General features: G+C 41.7%; 1 protein-coding gene across 1 annotated transcript in view; it reads right to left on the reverse strand.

The window, feature by feature from the left end:
- Positions 1–18,774, reverse strand: part of CRB1 (crumbs cell polarity complex component 1) — a 95,133-nt gene extending 76,359 nt beyond the window's left edge. Inside the window, exon 1 of the mRNA XM_038144429.1 lies at positions 18,324–18,774. Coding sequence (XP_038000357.1) covers positions 18,324–18,399 — 76 coding nt within the window. The 5' untranslated portion in view covers positions 18,400–18,774. The remainder of the gene's footprint in view (positions 1–18,323) is intronic.
- Between the last annotated feature and the right edge of the window lie 42 nt (positions 18,775–18,816).

Consider the following 18,816-nt stretch of genomic DNA (forward strand, 5'->3'; position numbering starts at 1 on the left):
AAAGGCAGTTGCTGCTGGCTGTCATTGTCCTTCACTGCCTTTTACCATTTGTGCCACCCCAGTCTCCCTTACCCCATGAGCAGCAGCAGCCCTTACAGCTGCCCCCACTGCCTGCACTGAGCACCACAGCAATGGCACCAGCTGTCCCAAATAAACAAACAAAAATGAGGTAAATACCTTTTTTACTTCTAAATGTAACTAATTTTTGGCTTTCACTTTATTTGGCATTATACCTAGTGTTTGTGCTGGGAACATGAGGGGAATCGGGCCCAGGAGCTCAACAGGGCTCCTGTGCACTGAATTTGGAGGATTTTTGGTTGAACTGGACATCAAGGCACAGCTACTAGCAATGCAAGTAGACTGGTTTCTAATGAGAATGAAAGATTTTATGCTCTCCTGCTTTACCTTTATGTTTAGCACTACAGCACTGCAGTTTAAGGTGGTAGTGAACAGTGATCATCCTGCTGTTACTGTGCACAGATATTTTTGTTTGTCTAAGATGTAGAACAGTGGCTGATCAGGCCAGGAGGCAGTTGATACCCATTGCAGTAAATGATGTGGACGCAGATGTAGAAACTGAACTGATTTCTGCTGTGCAATCCTTGCACACACTCTCTCTGAATGTAGCTCTTCCCTTTAGGAGTTTCATTATATTTGTCCTCATTTTTATCTTCTAGGTCTGCAGAAGAGAAGCAACATGAGTATAATGAGGTATTCCTTGTCCCTCCGATTCCTTTCTGTGAGTCATAACTGGATAAGCTTAAAGCCCTGATTGTTAGAAATGTATCATAGCAGCCTGTAACACGGGACAGCTCTTTAAAAGTCTTTGGTGTAAAGCCAAGTTCTGATGCATGCAGATGTTGTAATTGCCTGCAGTAGGTTCTCAGCAACACAAATGAGGACTGGATGTTCCTGATGACATCAAACTGCAGCATATCAAAGTCATGATGCTGCTTCTCCTGTCTCCTCAGACTTTAAAAAAGTAATCAGCCCTGTGACCGATCAGCATTATGTGGCTGGAAATGCAGTGCACTGTGCTTTAATTGCCACAGGACTCAGAAGAAAGCTTCAGTGTGGCTACAATGGGCAGTAAGTACAGAGAAAGCAAGGCCATGCTTTTCCAGCGTGAACTTTGTAGAAGAGTTCACATTCCAGCCCTTTCTGTTATGTGCTGAATTATTTTCAATAGAAATCACCTACAATTAGCTCTGCATGAACTAATTACCAACTGGGATTTCAAGACTGCGTGGGGAAAGCCGCAGCTCCTGTGTTTTGGGACAGGCTGGAGTGTCAGGGGGAACTGGCACAGCCCGAATTTCCTCAGCTCTCCTGCTGAGCCCCTCTGCTGAGGGCAGCTTCCCCTCAGAGCCAAGGCCATAACACATCATTGTGATGTGACTGTGAGCTGCACAAGTTGCCCTCACCAGTTTCACAGAGACAGAAATCAGTCCCAGGCCCAGCAGAAGGATATTATCATGTGAACTTGAGCAGAGGGCTGCCTTTGGAACACTAGTTCCAGTGACCCGTGAAAGGGAACACAGTCGTGGCTCTGACACAAAATCTGTGCCAGCTTTCCTGACCTGCAGACTGTATTGTAGCATCCTAAAAACTCTACTGACTTGTAGCAGAACAGGAATGAATTTGTTTCATGGTTTTACCACTTTTTCTTTCCAGAGCAGGCTCAGAAGCACTGAAGAGGAGAGACTGACCCAAAAGAAAAGTAGGTATTGAAAACCCACTATATAATTAGGGAAACAATTCTCTTAAACATTTTTAAGATGCTTCACTGTAGAAGCAAAACAAAACCAGAACATTCACCAGCATCAGGGTATGCCCAGGAGCCTTCCTTAGGGAATATGCTAAGAAATAAGCCTTCCATATTAGAAGAATATCATTAAAAGTCAAATTGCTAAAGCTTAATGTGAAGCACGCCAGTGCTTTAGAAAAACCACCTGCCACTAGGGCATTAAATATCTGCTGTAAGTGAAGAGGTGTCCAGCAAGCATTTATCAAAATTAGATCAATACCATTTTTGCCAGTAAAATGATGAAAAATTTTAAACCATGAATAAATGAATGAATGTTTCTTCACCACTAGCAATCAGTATAGTAGAGTGATTTCTTGAAGGCTTTTAAAATTTATATTTCCCCATTAATAGTCTCCTTTGTTTTCTCTGTCCATTTAATGTGTGGAAAAGGTAGATCTAACTCCTTGTCTCTCGTTCCTTTCCTAGTTCTTCCTTCCCCTGCCTTAGATTTTTTTTTTTTTCCCCATGCATTCTCCTTTTCTTCCTCTGAGGCCTGATCCAAAGCAGACTTGTGTTTCCAGGGCAGGGATGGGAAATTACAGTAAGTTGGTGTGGCTGGTGAGTGAGCCTGCAGTAATTGTAGCCCCAGGACACGATGCCAGCGGTGGCACCAGCTCTGTGGGGTAGCACTGATGCCTCTGTGCTCTGCTGAAGTGCTCACACTCCTCAGGATGATCCAGAGGACGGTGATGCTGCTCTGGCCTGCTATTCCCCTGGATATGACATTCAGCCATCCTGTTGCAGTGACAGGGGTTTTTTGTTTCACACAAATCTGCTCTGAAGACACAGGGAGAGCTCTGGCTGTGGTGTGGTGGCTGGGGAGTGGAAAATAAGATCAGGAAGGAGGAGCAGGGAAATAAAGCCTCCGCAGCTTCACATCCAGGTGCTTACTCTGTCTCAATAAACTCTGGTGCCATACAATAATGAAAAAACAAAAGGAATACCCTATTTTGGGGGAAGGGGCCTTCCTCACAATACCAGTCCAGACCTGCCAGTACATTATAGGGCAGCATCCTGCCTTGCTTTATATTAAATTATGCTAAATAAATAAAGGAGATCTGTGTGACAGTAAGGGTCTGGCCAGGAAAAAAAAATTAGGAAAGACTTCATGGCAATAATGAATAAGTGATAAATATCTAGTGACTATCTTGCTAGGAGCATTTTTTTTTCAGAGGGATCTATGATGGGGCTTGTTTTATGATCCCAAAGGGCATCACGCATCATAGTGTGCTGAGAGGCTGCCGAACAGATTGGGAAGTAGTTCTCAGTACTTAATACCTAGGGATCCTCAAAAGCCATTTCCTCTTAGGATCACATTTCCTTTGATCATTTGGTTTATTAATTATAGATACCTTGAACAGAACAAGGCACTCTTACTGTACTCCTCAAACAGTGTCTCATTTAAAAGGAACAAAATATTGTACTTAATTAGGAGTTCAGCTCTGGTGTCTTTTCAAGGCACTTTGGTATTGATTTGACCATGATAGCCTACTGTAGCAAATATTATGCCATTAATAATAAAGGGAGCATGTAGATATCAAAGTGTAGGAAGGAAGCTCCAAAATGTTTGTCATTCAGCTTGCCAGAGCAGTTGCAGTATAACCATCTAATATAGCATTTAGAATAAATGTTATATTCTGTGGTTCAGAAATGTCTGCACTTATGTGGAGACCTTTCCTTTGTGCCATTTTCTTAATTGTATCAAGACCATGCTTCATCAAGTGAGTTCAGGCAGAAGCATTTGAAGCTTAATTTTCTCTCTGGATAAATGGAAGCTTATTGTTTCTGCCTTGACTCTTTAGGCTAATTTTGCTTCTGTTCTGTTTTTTGTCTCACCTGTGCTTTGGTCATCATGATTAAACATATGAAATTAGCCATAAAATTAACCAGGTGAGCATCAATCTGCATATGTGCTTGTTCACTCTTAGCATGCGTTGATTCATCCTTGCAATCAAAAAAATGTATTAATTGACTGAGAGATGTTTATTTCTGTACCTTCTGGTCTCATAAGAAGCTTCCACTGACATTTTCCTCACACTGCAATCTTAGGGATGTGTGGCAGACATATATCCAGGATTTCCTGAGTTGCACTCAGAAAGCAGAGGGTTTCTCTCCCCATCCATGTGGATCACATTCCTGTTGGGGTGGGTATGCAGAGGCAGGGGCAGGTCTGTCAGCAGGTTACAAATCAGCACCTGCAGGGCCCTGCTGCTCCTGCCTCAGGAACCTGGAGGAGGACTGGGCTAAGGTCTCAGGTAGCCCCGGAGCCTGTGCCACCTCATTAAGCTCTTGGATGCCAGGATTGCCCTGCAGTTTGGGAGGAGTTGGAGAAGAGCCTCTCTGTGAGGAGAGGGGCAGTGCTTGGCCACCAGCCCTGCTGTCCCCAGGGCTCTGAGGCAAGGGGAACAAGCTTCAGATGGCTTCCCTCCCTCATTTCTTTAGGGAGAAGGAGAGGGGAGAAGATGCTCCTCCTGGAGAAGCAGTGCTTGTGTGACCTTCAGGGAGCACCACAGGTGCCCTACAGAGCAGTGTTGATGAGCTTCTGCTTTGCAAGGGATGAGCTTTGACTACATTTTTCAGGTAAGATGTGGATTATATGCATGCCAAGATAGTATAAAGTAAATTTTTTAGGTAATTTTTTGATTACCTAGGTGTTCTTATAACTTCTAAGAATTTGCACTAGTATCAAAACTGTAAATGTTTTTCTAAATCAAATGAACAAACCACAAAATAAAACCCATCAACCCTCCCCACGTGGTTCCTGATGATCAGAATTCCTACTCAAATCAACAGTAATTTTGTCAAATCGTTGAATCACAAAGCTTAACTTGTCAAGTGCAGCACTTTAGTATGTCCATACTATACCCAGTTAAGGAGTTGTTTAGAAGTCTAATTCAAGCAGAGAAATAGATACTAAACTTACCCTACTTGTGCTGAGTTTTTTACCTGTTACCACAACATTTGGCATTTGTCAGACTGGTAGCAATGCTTTCTTTCTAGGCTCCTCTCTTCTAATTTATGAGCCAACAAAACAAAATTTGATTTTATTATTAGCAAAGGGAACTAAAGCTCCAGCTAACCTGATTTCTTTTTTCTGTGGCCATCTTTCTTTTTTGGTTGCCCCCAAAAGGGATCCCGGTTTGAACGGCATACTTGGGAGAAAGTGTAGCTGGAGAGTTCCAAGGCAGCATTTCACAGGAATGCAGCATCCCTGCTTCCCAGGAGATGGGCTGGAGTATCTCCCACAATGTACCTGAACTGATGGCAGTAAGAGGGATCTAGGAACATCTGAACTTCAGGTACAGAATCCGTAAATGCCAATCGCTTTTGAAATTACTTCTTGGCTGAAGACTTTCTGAAATCAGCTTTTATTGAAAACTCACAAGGAATGTGATTTAGAAAAAGCAAAATCGTGTTTTGAGTAGCCTGTACATCTTCACAGTTGCTCAACAATTTTCATAACACTTTTTCTTTTCCGCATTGTCATGGCTGTTTGCTGCAGTGATTGAGTTTTCTTAACTGTCAGAACAATGTCAAGACAATGTGAAGACAGTGTCAAGGCAAATATAGAAGGGTGACAGTGTGAAGAACGGAAAGAGAAAAGAGCTGTCAGTACTCAGAGTGCTCTCTAGAGAAAATATTTCCACGATAAAACCATTGTCACCATGCGCTGAGCAAGAGAGAATAAAGTGGAGGTAATTAAGTTACTGCTCTAGGAACATGTCTGGGTGACAACTTGGAGGTAAAGAAGAATTAGAAAAGCAGTTTGTGAGGATGTCTTTTGTCCATTACTTTTGTCCCATGTCGCCTCCTAGATGATGCTCCCTAACACTTATTTTCTCTCTAAGCTGTGTACCTCAGGGAGGAAAGATGCTGCATTGCCCACTGAGGTGAAGGTGAAGGGGTTTCCCCCTTGATGTGATTACCAGGCACTTCATTAGGTGTCATGAGACAAGACTTCTGCTTGTGGACAGTCAGCACTGAAAGGTGCTGAGTGTCCTGCTCCCCAGTCAGTTCAGAGTTAAGGCACAATTTACCTCCACAGTGTATTTTTTTCCTGAAATATCCTTGGAAAGGTGACACATTGTCACAAGGATGAGCAAAGTACAGAAGTGCAGCTCATCTGGGACTAAATTCTGGTACCAAAGCCCTGTACTACTGCAGGCTTGTGCAGAGTGAGGTGCTAACCTGTAGAGAGTTTTCAGGTTTTAAAATTAGGTGCTGGTCTTGCAGAAAGTCTGTGAATTTGGTCTTTGTGCATTTGCTGTTCCCTCCTCCTCTGCCTTAGAGATGGGGAGAATGAAAGGGTTTTCTACTATTTCTGTCCTTTTTCTGACATCAGGATAATTGAATGCAAGAGGGTTTAGATGGACATTTGTCAACATATTGCAGTTCTGGAAAAACAGACACCCTGTTGTCAATGATTTCTAAATAACATTACAAATCCCACTGGAGAGGTTTAAGAAAAATCAAATCCTAAACAGTTCCATAAACTCCACCAAATACTTCAGGGATTATATTTTCAGATACAAGAATTAAGTGTTAACTATTCAAAATTGAAAAGGCCAATTATTTTCCATATATTGCATTTACATATTTATTATAATTTTTTTTTAGGACGTAGGTTGAAAAGTTAACAGAATTTCTTACCTGTTGCATATGAAATAACTGAACCATAAAAATGCTTGCTTTTCTACCATTATCCTATTGCTGGTTTATGCTTATTTGTAATTCATGACAGCATTTTTTTTATTAAGTATAAATCATCAAGCCTGGGTGACCCATTTAGATGAACTGCAAATTTTATGCCCAGCTGCAGCAGGGGATGCTCAAAGGAAGCTGCTTAAACTGACTGTAGCCTAGGTTATGTATCACTGAAGGCTGACATTTCCCCCTTGCCCAGTTAAGGTTGTTTAACCTGAAAACAGTCTGCCATTTTGGATTGAGCATCAGCTGGAGAAGAGTGTGATCCTTGCCTGGGGCTCAGATGCCTCCTCCCATTAGTGTTCACACCTCAGCCATCGTGTGCCACTAGCAATGGCTGGATCTCTCCAGTCCTCACACAGAAAGGGCTGTGGGATGGCAGGTGAGAGACCTGGTCCCTTCAAAAGAGGCAGCTAAGAGTGATCAAATGATAGAAGTGATACGTAAATTCTTACAGTCAGCAATGGAAATTGCACATACAAAAAGTGCCTCTGTTCATTATAAGAGTGAGTAAACATTAATGCCATTTTTACAAAAGAAATGCATGCCATATTACAGATCTCTCAGGCACAAGCAGAATCTGGAAAATTTTTATGTGTGTCCTCCCGCTAATACATATCTATATTAATGTGTGTGTATATCATACAGAGGAAGAAACACAAGATCTAAATTTAGTGATTTGAACAGGGAGATCACTTGGATTGTATGCACAGCTCTGTCACTGCAAGCAGGTTATTCACCTTGCTCTTCTCAGCTCATCATTCTCACCTGTAAAACTGTCATGTGCCTCCTTGCAGGCTCTGAGGCCCAATCTGCTTATGTGTTGTAAAACATGCAAAATAACTCACAAGAAAAAAGCCAAAATTATTTTAATGGGAGAAATTTTCTCTGCATATTTGCAAGGAAGAGAGAGAATCTGAAAGAAGTCTGTTTCTTCACACTTGTATGACTCTGCTGGGCATGACCACATCTTTAAGGATAACTTTAAAGTCAGCAAATGTCTTTGAGAGAGTCTAAACTGATGTCTAAACTCAAACTCAAGGTACAAGTGTAAGTGCAGGCAGGACAAATGAGTTTTACAGGGTGAAGTGCTGGACTGACCTTGAACATGAAAGCAGAGCCCTTGGTGTTATCACAGGAAAATGTTAGATTCTAAGACTTCACTTGAGAAGCAGAACTAATTAGAGAAGATTAACAGAAATGAGGCATGTAATAGCTGGAATAGGGCATGACTGCAGTTTGAAAGGCTGAATCACTGGACCTCTCATTGAGGTCAAGATTTTAAGAACACTAGACCTTTTTTAAAGGCAAGTGACAAGTTTTACAGATGTCCCTGTAGTAGCTGAACATTCATTATAGAATTCAAGCTCTGCACATAGGAGTTTCCTCTGTGTTAAGACTGTTTTCATCCTTAATATGTGGGTACATTTCTGAGCATGGGGTCTTATTCCGGGCCACATTCACATTCCTACTACTTTGCAGGGAGTCCTGATGAGATAGTACATGAGTCTGCACTACAGTGGTAACACAGTGGAGACTTCTTCTTTGTTGATTTTTTTTTCAATGAATCTAGTAACTGATTTTTTGTTTGTGGGTTGTTTTTTCTTTTTTTCCCCAAAAGGAGTCTAAAATATGTTGCAGTCTCTTCCCTCATACTTTCCACTTGGCAATTTTTCCTGTCACTAAGCAGCATCCAACAAACTCTAAAGACCTTTTATTGCTGAATGGTAAAAAATGTGTCAGAATTGGTGAGACAGCACTTCTGATGCACTCCCTGAAGTGACTGCTTTGCCAGCATTGGAGTAATGGGCTCAGCTAAAACCCAAGTGGTTCACATGGAACAGAAAGCATTGGAAGGGACTATTGGTGGTCATCTAGTCCAAGCCATTGCATCAAGTAGAGCAGAAAGCTCAGCACCCTTTGCCTATGATGTGACTGCTTCTCGGAACTTTCTCTAATGATTTAGTACAAATTTCTTATTTTTGGAAAGCCAGGTTTACTGTAAGCATGTGTAACCCACATGCCTGTGGTTAATGAAAGTGTTGGTGCTCATCAGCGATTGCAGAAAAGAAGCAGTCACCCATGAAGACCCAGAATTCTTCAGGCTGATTCAGAGCCGTTGCATAAAAGATGTGCAGGTTTAAAAGACAGGAAAATCCATCTCTCAGCTCTCTGGGTGTTTGCAGTTATGCTAATAAAAGTAAGGAAAGGGTTCCCCTGTCTCTAGAAATGTTGACACAATCTCTCTGAAACTGAAGCACAATTAAATAGCATTGGCAGTAGTTATGTGAGTGCCCTTTAAAACACGTTTTTATTTTAACCCAAAAAAGAAATTGTGCAATTCAAAATGCAAAAACATTTGAGATGCTGCTTATCTCTTGTACAAAAATCTCAGTAAGTGTAATAACAGTCTCCATTTGTTTCTAATAGTATTGAAGAATGCAGTTCCCTCAAAGTTTAGTTTAAGAGCTACAATATAACAAGCAGAGTAATTGATTACCAGTCAATCAAAATATCTCAAAATCTTCATCATCTCAAAAGACATGATTCTCCATCTCCTTGAAAAGAAACCACTCTTGATTTTAACCCTTGACTTCCTGGTTTCATAAGCAAAGCCATGCTGGTCCTTGCTGGACATAACACAAAATGAATGGATTTAGGAAGTTAAACCAGAAAAAAAAACCCCTGAAATCAACTCTGCTCAAGGTTCCCTGTGGAATAGCAGAATTACAGGCAACAGATGCCTGTGTGACTGCAGCAACACCATTGCCAGCTCAGAGGTGCAGGCTGGGGATACAGGAGGGCCACTCTAGGGTATTTTCCTTAGTCCCTGGGCAGAGAGAACACTGACAGAGATCTCTGGGAACAGAAAGTGCCTGCATGAATCTGTGGGCAATTCCCCCAAAAAAAAGAAGACTGGAATGTTTATGGCTTTAAGGCTGTAGTAGAAGCACTGTAAAAATAGATCTGATTTTGTTGTGCTGTGTGCAGAGCTATATTTCTCCCTTTTTTTATTCCTTTCTGTAATTTGTCAGATCATTAGGTCAGTCTGTTTGCTGGAAAGACTTTTATATCCAGATCCTTCAAAGGTGTTCAGTGTCAATCCTTCCTTCTGCTGTTCAGCACCATTAGAGATTTGCTCCAAACACCTCTCAGTCTTGTCACTTCACTACTGTGGAAAATGGTGGCAATCCCAAGTTGCCCACTTGTTTTTTAGGAAACATAATATTCTTTGGAAATAGCCTTTTGAATGTGAAAATGGCCATAGATTTTAGTAACTTTAATCTTCTTGCACTTTTTCACGAGCTCCAGAATGGGAAGATGTTAGACTAAATTGAATCAGACATTTAAGACATACTCATGAGAAAACAGAATGGATAGTTCTTGTTATATCAAACTGAGGGCATTTTTACATGGGTTGAGGCTTGCAAAATGTTCAGTACCATTAGTATTACAACTTGAATTACAAATGTCAGCTGTATTTAATAAGAGAGAAGGGAAGGGTTTAGTTAGAAAAACTGAATCGGGGAGTCCTACAAAATGGGGAAGGGTTTAGTTAGAAAAACTGAATTGGGGAGTCCTACAAAATGATGACCAGACATTTGCTTTTTGCAGCTGCATTGTGGAGGCACCTACTTGCATTAAGCTCCAAATATTTATACAGACAGGGATCAAAAAGGCTCGGGTTATCATTCCACAAACACATATTTTCCTACATTTTATGGTAAGAATCAGTGCAGGCTGGCTTTCATAATTCTTTTAAGACTGAAAAGAGAAAAGAAGAGCTTACAAGGGCCTTGCATATTTTCATCCCATTTAATAGCTCTGATGCAATCTCTGATACATCATTCCCTGGCTTCTCCTCGCTGGCATTGCACATTTCTTTTGTTATGCAGCCTCTAACTGCTTATTTCACAAGATTGGTGCCTCCTCTCTCTGTATCTTATTTATGGGGTTATCAAAGGAAATTAAGGGGCTGTTGGAGAAAAGCAGGCACAGTTAGGATTTCTTTACCCCATGTCAGACCTCTGTAGTGTTTTTGCCTTTCTTACAGCCAGCACAGCTGCACCCTTCCTACAACAGGAAGGAGCTGATGCCCAAGAGCAGCAAGGTGATGTGTATTAGTTCAGACACGCTCTCAGGGGCTCTCTTTCCAGCTGTTGGGAGGGTGGTGAGTTACACTGCAGGCTGTTCACTGCAGATAACAGAGCCTGATCTCCTCTTTCAGCCATGTGGACACACTGTGTTCAGACTCAGGGATGGTTTGCCATACCAGGAGTGGTACCACAGCTGCTTTGGAAGCACCTACAAAATGCCACAAAGCTTGGCTAGACACCTCTGAAGCTACTGCTGTATAGAGATGTCTTTTCAAGGCTGCATTATTACAGTGAGGGTTTTGGTTCCCTGCTGTGAGTAATCTGTCAGTGCAGGTTACCTAAATTGCAGTTGCTTGGATCCTTGCAGACTGATGACTGTCTGTCATTCTGTGTCCTTGCTTTGGCTTCCTGTCAAATTATGTTGTTTTCAAAGTCTCTAGCTCACATTCAAAGCAAAGAAATGTATCACAGTCAAATTCAGAGCTAGGGCCCTTCTTGTGGAAGAAAGAGCTAATGAAGTGTTTTGTATCATCCTGTTGGAAACCCCAGCAAGGGAGGCTGGAAGTGTCAAGGGAAGAGTGTGGCCAGTGTACACTGCCTCTCTTGCTGCCTATGGCCTCCCTGGCAGTCTGGATGTGAATTAGAGTGTCTCTGGCCTTTATTTAGAGGACAGTCAGCCTTTGGTAGCACCACACTATAGGAACATCCTTGTACCTCTCAGAAACCTCAGCAAAGGAACTGCCAGGCTGTGGTGTCCACGGCTGAGCTCTAAGGGAGGGGTACAAAGTTTTGTTTGTTTACTCACAGCCTTGATCTCAATCACTGTGATTGAGTGCACTTTGAAGGAAAGTGTCCTGTCTGCAAAGCCCCTGAGTAATGCAGATAAAGATGCTTTGTCTGTCTCATTATTCAAGGAAAAGTTTAAGGGACTAGGCTGCCAGTATGCTCAGCCTTGGGCAGGCAATCAAGAGCAGTAAAAAGAAGCAAGGAGTTTCTCCCCTTGCCCGCCAGCATCCACCCAGGCCACAATTATTCAGGCACAGCATTTCCCAGCACAGAAGGATGCACCAGGCAAGTGCCCTGATCCTCAGCTGCTGGAGAGGGGACACTGTAACGGGTTAGCAGCCCATGCCCCTTTTCTACCCACAGAAATATTTAGCCCTTGAAATATTCTGATTTCTGTCCCCGCTGATAAGATTCCAGGCAGGCAGAAGCTGCCCTAACCCTGCAGTTGCAGCAGCCTTGCTTTGTTGATGCCTGGAGAGGGACGTTTTGCTGGGCCTGGAGGAGCCCTGCAGAGCTGCAGTGGCAGCTGCGTGGTGCCCGCCCAGAGGCCCTGTCAGCCTCAGTCTGTGTCAAAAGATGGAAGCAGCTTCCTGCTGACCCATTTTATGGGTGAGTAAGATATAATCAATATGAAGTAAAGATAAGAATCTCATTGGAAAAGGGTTTATCTGGGTTGTTGGTTTTTTTTGCTGTTTGCTGGTGTGAGAGGGCTTCCACACAATATAGCCTTGGTAATGGCTGAGGAAACAGAGTACAGTGAGAACTGACAAAACATGTCAGTCCCTAAAACCAACAAATTAATCTGTGAAGTCAGTCTGGAAAGTAATATGTATAATTTATCTCCTTGCTCCAGATGAGTCAATTAGTTTTAAAGGCTTCCCTTAGAAAATGGGCCTTTTGTCCATTTTTGGGCCACCACAAAGAGCAAAGGGAATACTCAAGTTTGCCTAGAGATTGAGGCATTGTCTAAAAAATTTTCTTAATGTTGGAATGTGAATTACAAAAACAAACCCAAAAGCAGAAGTATCCCTGGGAGGTCTTTGGCTGCAAACCCCTGTAGGCAGGATCAAAGGCACTTAGGTTGCTATTTCTCTAACCTACTTATTAGAGAGAGTTAAGTGACATGGACTAAGACATATTTATTTATTGCTTTGTAGCCGGCTGGCTGGAGATATATATATATATATATATATATATATATATATATATATATATATATATATATATTTAAACCTTGATATTTCATACATAAGTAATTTTGCTGCCATCAAAAAGAAATGTTAAATTTCTCTTAGATGAAGCAGAACTCCTACACCGATGTTAATTTGCTGCACTGTATCCAGAATGGCCAGTTGGAACAGCTTCCTAGGAATCTACTGCTATTTGTTTTTGTGCAGTAAGTTCCAGTCTTGCATTGCTTTTTTATACAAAGTGAGAAGCTGGTAGGTTCAGCAGGCAATCCATGTTTTCCATTCCTTTTCAGGTTTCTGACCATGAAAACTTTGATATTGATAATCCATTCATTAATTCTATTTTCTTGCTTCATACTGTCAACATATCAAGTATACTCAAAATGCTAGTAAAAATATAAGTGATTTGACCCCAAAAGCCAGAAATCAAACTACATTATCTCTAACATGGGGGTACTTTCTGTTCTCATTGTAATCAGTGTCTTCAGTAGCCAAAGTGCTTATTTTAAGTCTAGGGTACCAAAAAATAAGAGGTGTTCATGTCTCAAAGAATGAAAGTAAACTATTTTCTCATTGAAATTTAGGCAACAATTCTGTCTTTGCTGCAACACAGGGGTCTGAGGGTTCAGGGCTGCCTTTGTTTTGCACAGCACATAATCCCCAGTTGTGCAGAAGGGAAGGGAGCCATCTGCTCACCCTGCCCCAGAGCTGTTCCTGAGCTACCCTGGAGCTTCAGTGCCACCACAGCCCTTGGGACAAGTCCCCACCTGTGCCTCTCTGGGACTCTGTCCTCTGAGACCTTCACAGATCCCTCAGGGCAGTGCTGACTGCCCAGAGTCTGTGTAACACCAGCTGTGAGACAGCAGTCTAGACAGCAGATATTATCTAACCCATTCATTAAAAAGTTCTGATATAGTGTCTTAATTATCCTTCAGTTGGGAAAGTTCACACAAATCTTCCCTGATGTACATGGAATCTATTATTTTCCAGAGCCTGCCCTTCTAGAGGTGACAGGGAGCAACTGATCTCATCACCATCCTTGATTGCCATTCTCTTCTGTGGAGGTAAGACTGTAATCATGTCTTCCCTCAGGCTTCTCTTCCTGTGACCCTTTCTCAGAGGGCACATCTTCCTAAATGTCTTTCTATTTTTGCTGTCCCTTTCCAGCATTTTCCTAATTGCCTCTCTCTTGCTCACAGCAGCACTCAAAACTGGATACAGCCAGTACTGAACAGTGGTTTGATTGCTCTCCTGTGTCTTACAAGTAATTTTACTGTCAACACACAACAGCAAAATATTTGCCTTTCCCTGTAACTTTTCACTGGGGAAGCGCCCAATTTGGCCATCAAAATTTGAGCACTCTCTGAACAGCACTGGGGTTTTTTTTCTGAGCTTCCTCTAACAGAGAGGAAAAGGTGTAGAGATCTGCACAAGGAAAAGACTCCCTAGGTGCTTTACATTTATCAAAGTAACACAGGGAGAACAAAAAACTGGACACAGAGAGAGGATAGATAGATAGATAGATAGATAGATAGATAGATAGATAGATAGATAGGTAGGTAAACTTTGTGTGAGGACACCTTTGAAAGGTTTATGCATATACTAAAACATTAGGTTTATATCCTCTGCTTGTATTAAATTAACTTTCCAGCCTCAGTTTCTCCAGTCCATTATCATGGATACAGGATAACATACACCAATGTTTCAAGATCTGTGTGAGGCCTCTGCTGAGAGCATGAATGATAAAACACCTTTTTGCACAGCCTCCTTTCTTGCCCCTCAGACTCTTTCCTAATAGGTCATTAGTCACAAACAACCTGCTTACAGAGATTGATCAGTGCCCTTGCTGCAGAATTCCCTCTTGGTCCTGTGACTGTGAATACATCATTCAGTGGCTTGTCCTGTATTGCCAAAATCACTGTCATTTGAGGGGTAAATTTTTGAAGAAGCAGCTATCTTCCACTGTAATTTCTGAGTGACAGAATGGGATGTGGGGAAATGTTTAATCTCCAGAGGTTCTCAGTGGTGACAGTTCCCAGGTTACAGAGCACACAGCAGAGAGGGGTCTGTAACCTGGTATCCTTCTCTGCTCTTGGAATGGTAGGTGTAGCACCCTAAGGATGCCTTGTTAGAATTTGAATTGAGTGGCTCAAGTACAGTTGTGACTGGGATGTTCTTAATGTCACTTTTACACATTTATCTTGCAGAAGTTACTGCCTTTTTCTTAAGTTACAGGGCTACTAGTTTTCATTCTTAAGATTTAGTTTCATTCCGGAGATGGAGATGTTATCCATAATACAGTATACACATGAAAGGGAAAAAAACCCAATGCAGCACAACTGTGTCTAGAAGCTGTTGCTTTTAACTTAGTGGAGATGATGGCAGACATCTGAAGGATGTTTCATTTTTGCTGTGCTCCAGATGCCATGTGTGACAGCCAGGAGGGAGGCAGGGCTGCAGGGCTGCTGAGTGCAGCTCTGACAGGCTCAGCTCCACGGAGGGCTAATGAGGAGCTGCCGAATGGGCTGTGAACTCATCAAACCACGCTAACAAGACTTTCTGGAAAGCTCCTTACATCACCCGGGTGTGCATGAGGGATGAGCAGTGTGAGCAAAACCACAAATCTCTTTATAAGCAGAGCTTTATTCCTAACACAGTAATTAAGCAGTAATTAGAAGTTTTGTGAGTAATGGGAATAGTTGTGTGAAATTAAGAGTTCTTGTCCACGGGGAAAAATTGCATAGTGCCAGCATCTCAGAGGGGTAGAAAAAGGCTGCAAGTAAAGCTCAGATATTTTGCTCACATTAACAGCAATCCCAAATGAATTTCCATTCTTAATTTATGAACATTTGAACAATTTATGAAGCATTGATTTTGAAGTAAATAATACATTTTTTTGGCTCTGCTGAAAGGTCACTAAAATGGAGAAAAATAGAATCACAGAATGGTTTGTGATCATCTTAAAGATCATCTAGTTTGAATACACCTGCTGTGGGCAGGGACAACTTCCACTAGACCAGGCCTTGAACCCTTTCAGAGATGGGGCATCCACAGCTTATATGGGCAATAATTTTGACCTTAAAATATTATTTGTCTGTATTTTTCCCAAAAGGAAGACAATTCTACAGTAGTGATAGGTAATCCAGTGTAAAACTTGTTAAAAAAAAAATCAGTACTTGAATGTTGAATGAAAAGATTTTGAACTTGACTTCAGACAGAATCACTTCCACAACTAATGTGTAAATACATCTGTATTTATCAGAATTTCTCTTCCTCTATTTCATCAGCAACTCCCTGCCTGCAGTTTCATGCTTGTAATTCCTGTTAGACAATAGTACGGCAGCAATGAGTTATCGGTGTTGTTCTGGACTTGGGACATGCTTCCTGTCCCTGTTGTACATAATGATTCTTATTCCCTCCTCACGCAGAACTGGGCATCTCTGGATGCCCCCAGATTACTTTTCTGTGAGTAGTTCATTTGGCATGATTTGTAGAAACAAATGATGTTCACAAAACGCCATATAAACCCAGCTTGTATTGAATGCTTGCATACGGACTTCATGGCCTCTAAATACTATTTATTTTCCAAATTGTTTAGAATAAATTGTTATAAAGAACATTCTGCCTTTAAGCAGGACCAAAGGTTAGAATCCTTTGGGGGAAGACAAATCCAGTAAACTGATTTTAAAAACATAATGGCAGATACAACTTCTATAAATATCATCAATCACCTCTGTTTCATTTATCCTCAGCTTTTCTATCTTGGTCTTCCTCAGCTTTAATTTTTAAGTAGAGGAAGTAGTTGCAGTGCATTCTGCTTCTACCTTTGTCTCATCTGTTCACAGTTATGTTTTTATCAACAGAAACTGTTAGCAGTTTCAAGTGGGGTACAAGCTTTCTGAAGAGAAAACACCTCTCAAGATGATTAAATACACAGCACTGACAGGTAGAGGTATGGTCCTGAGCCTGACTCTGCTTCCTGATGCAGCTGCTCTGTCCTGGGATATCAATTTGTGTCACACTGTGGCAACAGCCACAGTTCTACCTGAGAAAGTTCTCCAAGACTGAAAAGCCCCTTGCTTGAGACTGGCCATATGGCCATAGCCCAGAGAACACCCGTGCCACATCCGAGATGTCATCCCAGTTAAGTGGGCTAAGGAAAAGGCATAAAATGACACACAATTACTTTCCTCGCCTTTAGCATCCTGCACTGAGCAAAGCTCACCCGAGGTGAAAGCCAAAACTTGTATTTATTTTCTTTCTTTAAACTGATTCCTGGGGGCTTTTTTCTTGTTTTCTAGCAATGTTTCTAGCAATTTCAAACATTCTAGCAATGTTTTCTTTGTGTATGATGTTTTTAATGTGATCTTCTTAATTTATAAAACTTAACTTTTGATTCCCCTTACCAAAGCTTTTAGATTTTGTTCTGATTTGCCTGCCTCATGGAAAAAAAATGAAATTTTCTTGACTAACACAACTACTATTATGTTCCTTTATTTAGATAGCAGACTCGTTCTTAGAGACTTTCTGGTTGTTCATCCTGTAGGATGAACTTTGAAAATTACTTTGTGAAAGTTAAAGGTCCAGGGTGTTTTTTTGTGTTTTTTTTTGTTTTTTTTTTTTTTTTTAGGGGATGTCCTGTTGTGAGTTAATTTAGAATTAGCACTTTGGTTTCCCTGATTCACATCAGTACATCCCCAAAAAGAAAATTACTAGCATAAAATGATGTTTCTATGACATTCTGTATTTTTCTTCTCTTTTTCAAGCGTGGGATTTTTTTTTTCAGTGCTGGTTGATTCAACTGCATCTGTTTGCTTTTTAGTCTTTAATTTATGTCGGGCTGTAAACTGTCCAAGTAACAATTTGAGTGATGCAGCAACAGAAGGTGACCCAGATTACACAACACTGAACGCTAATGCCAAGTCTTCTTGTTTAATGGCAGCTGCTCAAAGCTTTGTGTTATTGCTATTCACATGCAACAGACACAAATCAAACAGCCTCCTCAGGCACACATCCTGCAGATCTTCATTTTAAACATGTTCAAGAGCTGCTGCTTTTCACACACACACAGCAGCCTCACCAGCTGAGGCCATTTAGCCTCCTTGGCTTGCATTTACTCTCAGCCATCTGACACAATTATCAAGGAAACCCTTTGTGACTGCCTCTATTTTGCACACTTCTGTTTATGTGGAAGTTTGCCGAAAACATTTTTTCTCTGTAAAAGTAGTTGGACTTTCATGTTCCCTCATAATGGACATATTTTACAGCACCAAATACATCACAGTTGTTTAATAACTGCTTTCTCTAGAGGCTATAGTTTTAAAAGTATATTTAATAAAGCAATACTACTGGAAAACAGAACATGAACAGTTTAAGCAGAGGATAAATTAGTTTAGATTTAAATCAGAAAGGTTTAGACTTACTGAATGAGTGGTATCAAAAAGCAGACTTTAAAGTATAGGCACAGTTTTAGCAAAATCATTTATTACTGTACCTTGAATATGCAAAGCAACAAAATGCTGTCATTCCTTATTAAAAAAAAAAAAAAGTCGAAGCATGGAGATCAGGAAAGCTATCAAGCAACGAGTTCATACAACTTAGTTTCACGGACCAAATTTTTTTGGCATCTCCATCACATTTTTAAAGCCTTCTGACAACACAAGCTTTCTGCTAGAAGTGCATGTCTAACCATCTCCCCAGAGGACATGTCAGAACAATAAGAAAAAGTGCAAATCTTACTTTTTAAATGGATGAGCAGCAAAAAACTGAGGTAGAAGATGAGTAGAGAGTTAATTCTTGAATGAGCCATATTCATCTTGATAGGACATCCTCTGCCGAGTTGCCTGTTGTCCAAAGGGCTGTTGCTGATGCTCACTGCTTTCTCCTCGTGTCTGAAGCTAAGGGCACACCCGGGGCACCCGGCCCCCTGCGAGCCATCCCTGCCCGTGCCCCTCCTCAGCCTGCTCCCCGCAAACCTGCAGACTCCGATTCAAAAGGCAGTGGTGCTTGTCAAGGTCTTACTTCGGCAGGTCCGAGTGGTTTTTCAAACCCGGCGCAGATTTGTGCGGGAGCTGGACTGGAGTCTGCCCCCGGCCGTGCTGGGGATGAATGGTGCGCTCTGCCCCGCTCTGCCCCGCTCTGCTCCGCTCTGCTGGGCTGTGCCTGCCCCGATCTTCCCCGCTCTGCCCCGCTCTGCTCCTCTCTGCTGGGCTGTGCCTGCCCCGCTCTGCCC

This window comes from Motacilla alba, chromosome 8, assembly GCF_015832195.1.
Source record: "Motacilla alba alba isolate MOTALB_02 chromosome 8, Motacilla_alba_V1.0_pri, whole genome shotgun sequence".
NCBI classification, from domain to species: Eukaryota; Metazoa; Chordata; class Aves; order Passeriformes; family Motacillidae; genus Motacilla; species Motacilla alba.